We start from the raw sequence: 11,238 nt of genomic DNA on the forward strand, positions 1-11,238 counted from the left end.
TCTGGATTCATAATAAACATTTATCAAGTGATGTAAAAGCTGTTGTTGGATTGGTGCTTGCCTCGCTGCCATCCTCTGTTGCAGGAGGAAGCAGCAACATACTACATAGGCCTGTTCATCTGTCTTAGGCTGAACTGAATTAAACTTGATAGAAGTCACTTGTCAAAATGTTAGAGGTGCTTTATAACTGGTGACATCCACCCCAGGGCTCAGATGCCTGCCTGCTCTGAAGGGGATAAAATCTCCACTGAGCATGCCAATAAAATCCCGGGACAAGGGCTTTATGACGGTGCGAACAACAGAGTGGTTGAGGCTTTTGGGACTAATATGGCTTTCAGAGGTTTAGCCTCGGATCCTTATCTCCGCCTCTCCCCTCAGCCCTGTCTGCTCAACCCTGGTCAACCCTTACATACCTTCTAACTCAATATGGACACCAGGGGTGGAAGGTCAGCTGAGATGGAGACATGGGAGGATCTTTGTTTGCTCAGGGAATAAGCACCTCTATGGAAACCATCAAAGTATAAACTAGAGAGGAGTGCCAGGGAGAACTTGGCAGGGATGAAAGTTGAGCGCTTGACAAAATGGTGTTTTTTCAAGGGGAATCTAACATACTGCGCATGTCTGTGTGTGTATGCCCAAGTGAGAATATCATATCAAATTGAGAGGGCACATATGAGTCCATGTACGGATACATTTTTCATGTGGGGTAATAATCTGAATAGTTATGAGCTGTGGTTGACTCACAAGGCCCTTACCTAGGCATTTAATATATTATATAAACTGGGGCTTAATTTAACTGCACAGCTCACATGGGCGTGTAGAACAGGTCGAGTGATTTACTGGAGTGGGATGAGAAAAGATTCTTACCTCACACTGCATGTTATTGTTCAGCAGGATGGCTGCAGCGCTCAGTGCTATCCGTCCAGTTTACCTGATGAGCTCACAAGGTGATTAGAAGATATTAAATATCGGTGTATCATTTCATTTCATGATAAAAAGAGGTTCCTGGTCGTGGAACTCCTTTTCAAATTAAAATCTCTACCTTGAGATCTTGTGTACTTGTGGGCCATTCAGTTCAAGTGACAGTGATAATACAGCAACAGCGCCATCAAGTGGTGATAAAAGGAAGAATGAACCACCATTTCTAATGTAAGAGCAATTAACCACTAAATGCCAGTACAGGACTCCAAAACTGACATGGAGTATAAAGTTTTTATTTTATTTTCAGATGCAAGTATATGAAACATGTTAGAGGATAAATATTTACAATAAAACTTGCATAACACACAAAAGCAGGAAATGCAAACATTCAACAAAAATTATACGACAGAAGTATGGAGGGCTAGCAGTCTATCTGAAGAATACTCAAAGAAGCAATGAATGATTGTCAACCAAAGAAAGAAAACATGGAGAGGAAATTCAGTGAAACTTCACACAAACTGTGTGCTTTTACTCAAACTAAATAAAACTGAAATTTTAGAAAATAAAGACAAAATGACATAGTTCATCTGAAATTCTGACTTAAAACCAGTGATAGTGAGTTGTTAGGTTGCATTGTCAGTGTGAGCTATGCTGGTGCAGTGCTTGCTGAACAATTAAGCCTCACAAGTGTGAGGTGACATCACCATTTTCAAGAGGACATCGGGAACTTGCACTATTAGTATGGAATATGTACATAAACTATACATCCAAATGGCTTGGACCTTGTGGCACACTTTCCCCAGGTGTACTTTGATACTTCAATTGATTAATATATACAAATTCCAAGAGCCAAACACCCAATTTACTACAAACTTTGAAAGTGCACAACCCTGACAGCCAAATATGTGTAGTCTTTGATTCAAGACTCCCTATATAAAGGTATATCTTTCCATCAAAACAAACTGCAAAGTGTGTTGTGTATTGTTACAATGAGCCCTGAGGAAATGTATGGATTTCAATGTTTCTATTCTGAATCAATCTCAAATGAAAGCCAAACCTATGCAGCAGAGGCATTTTATGTGTATATATATTAAACAAAAGCCACAATGATCAGAGGATTTCCCCGCCCATAACGAGTAAAGCTGAATCACAAGCCTACAGTCACTGCAAGTTAGACCATACGGCTACCGTCACACCACTATACATCTCCAAATCACACCGTGTGCAAGCTGAGGATACACAATGCAGGACTGAGTGAGACAATGGCACAACTGTGATGGGTCTTGTTGAATCGTTAGTACTGAAAGTTATGCAGTAGTGTTGATTACGGGCGTTGCTGTTCACTTTAATTTACTATCTTACACGAGCCTTCGTGGCTCTTGCAATGAAAAATAGAAACAAAGCACATTTCACAGTAGTATATATTTTTTGTTTTCTTTTTGTGGTATTTGTTAAATACATACATAGAACAAGACACATGGCTTCCATAATGAGGAAATTCTTGCTGGTGCAGTCAGTCACAAAAAAGCTGTTCCACCATTGATGAGTTAATCGTTCTATTGATCAAACGGATTCATCAGCCGACATAGACTTTCAACTACGTGAGGCCTTTATTACATTACGGAGGAGAAATGGGTCACATTTCACAATCAGTGTTCCATTCAAGATAGACCTCTACTGTCCCCTCCACCAGCAAATGACAAACCTTCGATACAATTTATAATTGAATATACTTTCTCAGAGGCTTTCTCAGTTATAATAGAAGTTAAATACTATCCTGAAATCAGAAACTGTCTAACCATACCATATTCCCACTCTACACCCATTCATAATCATTCAGCTGCTTCTGTCAACAAAAAAAAATTTTAAAAGGGAAAAAAAGAAGCAGTCATCCGTAAGCCAACTCAAACAGTCGATAAAACCAAGAAAACAAACACTATAAAGCAGTACATACTTTAAAAGGATAAGCCTATAACTTTGCAGGCATTTGCAAATGAGTTTCAATGAATGATCCTTTTCTGAGGTGCTTCCTTGTAAGGTTGTTCTCATTACTGACAGACTCCTCACTCTACTACAGGTTGTAGTTGGACCATCCCTACTGGTCTCTGTACACTAAGAAGTTGGAGGGTCCAAGGTGGGTTAGGGATGGCCAAGGCTGTCCAGAGGAGCACTGGGATAAAACCTTGATGCTTATAATAACAGGCCAGGGGCCAGGGGCAGAGGGTGGGGGCCAGGGGCAGAGGGAGGGGGCCAGAGCAAATGGTCCTGGAAACGCAAGGAGCTCCAGGGAACTTCAGCCTTACTCTTGAGGAGAGCGAATGGTATCAAAAGTAGATCTGCTTGGCATCTGACGGATTCTGCTCCATGGGGCAGTATGGGCATTTCAACCTGAGGATGAGAGGGGAGGGTGAAGAGAGGAGAGCAGAGCAGGATGTCAGAATATGTGGATTCTGAACTTAAGTTTTCAGCCAAAACCTCAAAAACATAAAATGCCAAGGATAACTGTACTATCTACACAAAAAAGCCCTGATCATTTTGCTCATATTTATGAGGGACATTTTAATTTACATTTATGTACACTCCCTACAACACATGGGTGTTGTAGGGATTGAACCTGTGGCCTTTCGGTTGCATCGCTGACTTACTTCCCAGCGTTAGTCAGTTTGTTGAGGGCATCTCTGGAGATGACGTGGCCACAGATGAGCTTCATGGGGGGGTTGCTCTCTGAGGTCTGCTGCCGGAGGATGGGGCAGGCGAACACAGAGTGGTACCAGCACTTCTTCCCGAGGTCAATTTCAATCTACATGTATACACAGGATGTGCATTAATTGCACGGTTAGGAGGAATGAATGTGGAGGATCAGCGCTTGGTGGGAATTAAAGGACCAAAGGGACTTACCGGCAGCTCATCCTTGTGTGTCCAGACGCCACTGCACTGTCTCTGCTCTATCACCTGCTTGATGTTCATCAGCACTGGCAAGGCCATGCAGCCTGACGCAAAGCTGAGGAGAAACAGACATGGTCAGACTGATAAAATGTGACTGCAGTTGAAATCTACAAAGCACATACGCTTCAACATGACTTGCAATAGTTAACAATTGCAAAGTCTGAGCTAGGGCAACAATTATTTGACATTATCAACAAAGTCGACAAATGACGAATATCAAATATTATTTGCCCATTGTCGATTAATCATCAGATTCTCTAGCCTACTTCTTCTCTCACTTTGTCTTTGTATTTTGAAAATGGCTCATGCACATGGTAGTTCTGGGGATGATGAGCCCTCAAGCAATCTTTCAAAACAAAGTCTAAAGTACAGCCAAGTGTGGGAACGCCTCTGAAAATAAGACATCAGTGCATCTGAAAACAAAAGATCCCAGTGTGAAATAGGGCAGAGCATCTTGATAGTATCTGTTACGTTAGCACAGCATTAGGACTGGCCAATGTTAGCTCAAGCACACTAGTAGTGTAGTGTGAACATAAGTTTCAGTTTCATTCTATGACAAAGATGTAACGGCACTGTTTATATTTCCTCTTGAGCTGACAAATCAATTCATTGCTATAATAATCATCAGAATACTAGAAGAATAATTTCAGCCCTAGTCTGAATTTTGCAATAAATGGAGAAATTAATTTTAAATGTATCAGAACTGAGGGGTAGCATGGTGTGTGGTGTTCACGGCTTTCTGACCTGACACTGAGGGGCGACTCTACAGAGAGGCCCAGCAGAGCACAGGCGTCCCTGGTGAAGATGTTACAGATCTCCGCCCATTGGTTTGTCTCCAGCAGACTGCGGTACGGAGAGTTCTCAATGCCATGACGCAGGTAAACCAAACTGCCCATCAGGATCTGAATATCTGCAGGGACAGAGAAAATACAGGAGTGGAAAAAATTATGGAAACACCAAACAATATATGAATATGAAGGATCTAATTCAATCCTCCTTGATTGCTGTCATACAAGTCCTGAACTGTGTGTAAGGGGATACTGGCCTCTAGTTCTTTAAGGGATCAAGGAGGGGGAAATCTACTTTGCACTCTACGCTCCAGAACTTCCCATAAAAGGATCGATCATGTTTAGATCTGGTGATTGGGGAGGCCATGGAAGGTGTTTGACTTCATCCTGGTGTTCATGAAACCAGTCTTGAATTTGTTTAGCAGTGTGTCTGGGGGGGATTATCGTCTTGGAATATGTGAACATCATGAGCAAACAGTGTTTTCACCATGGGAGCAGAGCATCATATGTGGCAGATGTTGTTGGGTTGACTTAATGACAACCCATGAGATGGCTGCCCATACCATTACAGAACCACTACCATGTTTAACAGTTGGCTGCAGACATTGTGGATTGAAGGCATCTTTTGGCTTTCTCCAAATGTAAACCCATCTAGATGTAAGAAATAGGGTGAAACACGACTCATTAGACAATTTTTTTTTCCATTGTGAAGGGTTTCAGATTTTTGCGCTTTTGTGCATTGGACATGGATACAAGCGGTTTCCGAATGGCAGCCCTGCCATAAATACCTGCTTTGTGAAGCTAACAATATAGCCTATATTGACTGTGTCACAGATGTTTACTCAATTCTTTTGCAAGTTTTGAGGCTGTAGTTTTGAGGTTTTTAGCAAGTATCCTGTTAAGTGCTATCTTTGTAACTGCGATTTAGTTGAAGTTCTTTTTCATGTCGTGTTACTGGTGTTTTGTCCACCTCCTGTATATGGTAGCCTTAAGACTTTAGGCAAAAGGGGCAGTAAAGGTGTCGGCCATAAGTAAAGGGAAAGGGAATTTAACCTTATACATCACCATCCCAACATTACACACATAAGAGGGGACAACTTTCGATCTTGTGAAAGACCTCCATGAAGTCTGGCACTGTATATTGCCTACCTCTCTGGTGCTGAGAGGCGAAGGGCTGGAAGTGCCTGGCGTACTGCAGGGCCTCCAGTTGGTTGCTGATGCCCCCGTTGAGCAGGCTGATGAAGTACAAGCGGTGCAACTTGAATTCTAGACTGCTGTTCAGGTCAAGAAGGCGCTGCCGATTCGTCACTGCCCACCTAAGAACGTACAGACATGAGCAGGTACAGTCAGCCATGTACACACTGTCTTATAATCATCATTATACAAGAGGCGGTTTCAGCTGAGCAGTCTGATTGGTCAGACACACATTCCAGCTGTGCTGATAATTCCTATAAAACATGGCTAGCTGTGTTGCCATGCCAACTCCTATGGTAATCACAGGTAAGCTAGTTAGTGATCTTTATTGATTTCCCGTGTTTTTTATTCTTATGTATTATACATCTATGAAGAAAAAGGCATTGGTAACTTGGTGATGCCAACGGTGTCACTGTCGTACCTATAATCGCAACAAAGAACTCCCTTTAGGGCGTTACTGTTATATTCATAGAGGTATAATACATTAGAGCTGCAACGATTAATCGATTAGTTGTCAACTATTAAATTAATCGCCAACTATTTTGAATCGATTAATCGGTTTGAGTAATTTTGAAGAAAAATACGTCAAAATTCTCTGATTCCAGCTTCTTAAATGTGAATATTTTCTGGTTTCTTTAATCCTCTATGACAGTAAACTGAATAGCTTTGGGTTGTGGACAAAACAAGACATTTGAGGACGTCATCTTGGGCTTTGGGAAACACGGATCCACCTTTTTCACCATTTTCTGACATTTTATAGACCAAACAACTAATCGATTAATCGAGAAAATAATCGCCAGATTAATCGACAACGGATATAATCGTTAGTTGCAGCCCTATAATACATAAGAACAAAAAAAAGCAAGCAAAAAAAAAATCACCAACTACCTCTGTGATTACCATAGGAGTTCACATGGCAACCAATAAAACACAGTTAGCAATGCTTTATGAGAATTATCAGCACATCTGGAATGTGTCTTTCACCAATCAGATTGCTGAAACTGCCTGTTGTATAATGTTTAGTATAGGATCCGATGTATATCCAACCCAAGTTAAAGTCTAATGTTCAATGCGTCTTTATCTATACAAGAGTGTTTAATAGTTTAAGTCAATTGATTAAAGTGTCTCTATACCAAGAGGCTGAATGAGTAGACACAGATAAAGTAGGGGGGGGAAAAAGAAAACATACTCTAGTGCTGGTCTGAGGTCCTGCATCCTTAGAGCCTCCAGGATCCGGTTCAGCTCCAGGAAAGGCTGCTTCATACTCATATCTATAACTACTCCAGACTCCTAGAAACAAGACATAGCATTTTAATAAAGAGCTAGGTTTACATCAAAAACATCTGTGTGAAAGTTTTCAGATGATTTACCTGACACAGATCCTCTGCTACGTTGAGCATCCCTTGTCTGTACAGGTGCTCCACAATGGTCTCACTCAGGTATTTCTGTCTCTCTGGGGAGTCCCACACTGTCTCTGCCACCACAGCACTTACCTCTGCATCAAAATTCTGCAATGAAGTAGACCAAAAACACACAGAAATCAAATATATGTATGCCAAATGTAAAATGTCACAGACAGTTACTACCTGCCCTTACCCTGTCAATGGCTTTGCCCACTTTTGACACACTGCCGTGAATGTCCTTATGTCGGGAGGCAAGCATCTGTACCGTTTCTTTGATATTCTTACAACATTGTGCCATAGTCTGAGATAAGACTGATAAGTCTGCGTCTTGTACTCCTGAAAGAGAGAAAGAGACAAGTTTTTCACCATGCATATCTACAATAAACTGCGACTCATCATTGTGTCGGATTACTTCTGATGCAGCACTGATTTCGCATGAAGAGCAAAGCACTTTCTGATGGGGGAAAACTACTACAGCACTTAAAATTCAATTCAGTTCAATCACTACTCACGCTACTGTGGCGCAACCTGTTCAGTCAACTTTTGAGCGTTAGTTTTTCTTACCAAATGCAACCAGCTGTCCCCGTATCTCACAGACACTGCGCAGGAGCTCGTCTAGCCTCTCCTCAGACTGGTGGCCATACATGACGAAGCGATGGAGCACTTTCTCCAGCTCCCGCTCCACACATGCACACTGTTCCATGGTTCAGACTGGAACACTCATACACACAACACCAACACCTAGGTTTATGAGAAAACAGCACAGTTCAAAACTGGTGTGAATGTTATTGTCCTCATTGCAAGTGATCACAGGTGTATTATTTGCAGTCATGTGATGGTACAATATAAATAATGCCATACTGGATATGACACTGAAGAAAATCTCAAGATAATTGTTTGGGGCTTAATAGGATGTGGCTTCCCATGTGATTTCAGTTTCACCTACCAGTTGTCTGCAGTGTCTGGAAAAAAGTCATATCATATTCTTAGCATTTACAACCCCTTAAAACATATATCAACTGTCTCTTTAAGCAATCAGCCATCTAGTCTAAGTATAAGTAATGACAATGATCTAACTGCCCTTTGATAGCATCCTTCTTTGATCATGACAAGAGAGACTACCAACACAAACCTAACCAATGCTGCCTTGATCAAAAGTTTGCTTGACCGTTTGCTAGGCCTGATGTAATATTGTTAACAGCTAGCAAGGCCTCAACTGTATCAAATGTAATCAGTCTATGCTATGGTTTGAGTCTACCATATATAATTAGAAAATACGTAGCAATTCATGTAACAAAAGAAACTGTCATTCGGTTACTATAGTTGAGCTGTCTGCAGACAAAACCCCTTGCTAACGTGTTAGCAGCCCCTATAATCACTGATAGCTAACAGTAATCTTTGCTAGAAATTGCTATTTGTTAGCAGTACACAGAAAATGTCCACCCCGAGAGCTAGCCAACATTAACGTTAGCTGGGTTTCGGCAGTCCCATTGAAATGTAATGTTGCGTCTCTTTAAATTGAACAATCATAGTGGGAAATAGGTTGTATGGCAAATTACCATACATTACAATTCGGTACATTCCGAAAACAAGCTGTCGTATTGCTAACATAAACAAACGGCATCACAGTCCCTGGCTAGCCACAAAAGCTCGCCATCGCTAGCAGCTAGCTAGTTGATGTTAACCAGCTGCTGATTGACAAGGGCCAAATGATTTTAAGACAGAATGACAACCTGCTCGTTGTCGTTATTTTGTGTTTTTCCAACACTTTAAATATTTGTGGCTATTTAACTTAAATTTAAGACCAAGACATTTAAATAAACACCACTCACCTATCTTGCTAACCAGTTAGCAAACGTTAGCGTTAGCCACTTGCCTGTTATGACAACACTTCACCACCAGTCGTCCTGATGCGGATCTTCCTGTGTCGCATTTTGCCTCTTTTGCGGATTTCACAATAAAAGCTCCTTTCTATGAGACATGAAAGTTCATCAGCGTGCCATATTCATTTGCGCTTGAATCAAATTTAGCTTCTGCAAATTCCAACAAAGCAATTATTTCACAGATTAGAGCAACACCACGTGGCAGTGCATCTGAAATTATATGGCAATTAGGTTAATTTATTGTACAAGTATTCCTATAATGCTTCTCTGCACTATGTAGCCTACTGCACTGATCATGAAGCTGGCCCATTTCCAGGGGGATTCCCAATGAGACGTGATCCCACCCCACCATGTAGGCTAGGCCTAGAGCAGAAGGTAAGAGTTTCACGTGTGTCACATATGTATCACCCTAAATAATGCATTTTCAGAATTAAAATGATTTTAACAACCTCTCTCTTTACTTATGGGCTATTATTTATCACCAAGCTGAGATGGGTCCAGGTCCAAAGTTCTGCACAAGTCTATAGTTACTGCAAGTAGCCTACTTTTGATCTCTGATATAAGGATAAATGAGGCTAGGTGCATGCATGATCTTTACTTAATAGAGATTACTGAATTAATATCATTTTACAGTCAAGGGGAAATGCATGGCTCCAATCCCAAGAAGAAGAACTTGGCTGAGATTTCTATGAAGATTTATTCTATTAGTTCCTATATGTAACATTGTCTTCCTATTGTTTCGGAATACCAGGTGCATTTTACATTAGAAATTTGGCTAGAAGTTGGCCACACATGGTTAGGATGTACAATCACTTTCTAAAAAGGGCAAGTAGGTCAGTTCAAAAAAGACAGATTTGAAATGTGATCTTAGGTTTATATTCTTACTGTTTGTCATAAATACTGGCTGTTAAATACCCTATCATGAGACTGGACGCTTGTTTAGCAGCACGACCCAAAGATAGGACCCCAGCAGATAAACAAGCCGCTATGAATTCAAAGAAGGAAATTATGTTTATATATCGTCACACCTAAGGAACTGCTGTGCCAGATGGCATTTGACATTTGCCCATCATGTTATTTTGCTATGGACACACATCACATTCACAACATCAGTATCTCTGCCAAGGCCTTTGATTTACCCAAAAGGTTACTGTACATTTGTGTGCCACCTCATTTGTATGGCATGGGGTTACGGACCTCCTGGCAGATAGATGCCCGGCTTATTGTTTATGTATGGCTTGGTGGCGTGTTGCATTACTGAGTGGGTGAGGTCTTTGGATATGAGGGGGCTGCTGTGACTAATCTATCAATGATGTAAACTAAAGCTCCCCATTGCTGAGGTGCCCATCATTCTTTCCCTCTGAGTCCTTCACAAGCCCTCTGTGCCGCCATAACCCCAGAGGTTCAAATTATCACCACTTTTTGTCCACATTTGTACACAGAATCTCATAACCACCACGCACATGCATGCATATTCTCCCATCTCACCTAGTAGTTATTTACTATTCTCTATAGCTATGTGAGAAACTTTTACTCCATGTTTGTCTGGTGATATCTGTGTGTATTTATAACACATCATAAAATAGTGTAGGGCAGTTAACTGTAGGAGTACTAAACGATACCATAGCAACCACTCTCTCCTTAGTACCTGTTAAGAGTTCAGGGGGAAGCTGAACCATGTCTGTCATGCCATTAGAGCCTACATTGAAAGGAACTAAGTGTAAGCTCACTTATATCTTTGTAAGGGGATCAGGGGTCATTATCAGTCTAACACCACTGATGATTTTAGCCAGAATTAATGGTGGAAAGCAATTATATAGTGTTGTGTAGCTCAGTGGGTAGAGCATGGCACTAACACAGCCGGGGTTAAGGATTCGATTCAGATAAAAGAGCAGACAAAAAGACATATTTACTATGCTACACATCAGATACCTTGTTGATTTCTCTGTGTTATGAGTGAGATCTCTCAACCCCTTGACATTACTGATATATTATCCTAACCTTCAATGGGGGCTGCATTCAAAAGATTTTCCATTGGCTCGCCCAGAATGACTTAATGACTAAGAATTCATGTTAATCTCCTGAGGTATTAGGTTAGGGACA

The 11,238-nt window shown here is 41.1% G+C and overlaps 1 protein-coding gene across 2 annotated transcripts; it reads right to left on the reverse strand.

Moving 5' to 3' along the window:
* Nucleotides 1–2,324: 2,324 nt before the first annotated feature.
* On the reverse strand, nt 2,325–9,134 carry rmnd5b (required for meiotic nuclear division 5 homolog B). 2 transcript variants are annotated; one of them, XM_071537030.1, is made up of 11 exons: nt 9,085–9,134; nt 8,199–8,214; nt 7,817–7,993; nt 7,446–7,588; nt 7,220–7,357; nt 7,039–7,139; nt 5,805–5,971; nt 4,612–4,777; nt 3,820–3,922; nt 3,567–3,721; nt 2,325–3,309 (listed from the first exon to the last, which is right to left on the reverse strand). In XM_071537030.1, the coding sequence occupies exons 3-11, from the start codon at nt 7,953–7,955 to the stop codon at nt 3,246–3,248; spliced, it is 1,176 nt and encodes a 391-aa protein (XP_071393131.1). In that variant the 5' UTR covers nt 7,956–7,993; nt 8,199–8,214; nt 9,085–9,134; the 3' UTR covers nt 2,325–3,245. The 2 variants fall into 2 exon arrangements, with proteins under 2 accessions (XP_071393131.1, XP_071393132.1); XM_071537031.1 differs by lacking the exon at nt 8,199–8,214.
* Between the last annotated feature and the right edge of the window lie 2,104 nt (nt 9,135–11,238).

The sequence above is a fragment of the Centroberyx affinis genome, unplaced genomic scaffold (assembly GCF_046629955.1).
Source record: "Centroberyx affinis isolate AG114_WGS23_722 - 3 ecotype Tasmania unplaced genomic scaffold, CSIRO-AGI_Caff_v1 ptg002977l_1, whole genome shotgun sequence".
NCBI lineage: Eukaryota > Metazoa > Chordata > Actinopteri > Beryciformes > Berycidae > Centroberyx > Centroberyx affinis.

Bases quoted from the DNA above. Each gene is read 5' to 3' on its own strand.
- rmnd5b (XM_071537031.1), bottom strand. From the start codon at position 7,955: ATGGAACAGTGTGCATGTGTGGAGCGGGAGCTGGAGAAAGTGCTCCAT. The intron at 7,140-7,219 runs GTAAATCATCTG...TCTTGTTTCTAG, and splicing joins TAGCAGAGGATCTGTGTCAG to GAGTCTGGAGTAGTTATAGA. The intron at 3,310-3,566 runs GTAAGTCAGCGA...TCTCATCCTCAG, and splicing joins AAACTGACTAACGCTGGGAA to GTTGAAATGCCCATACTGCC.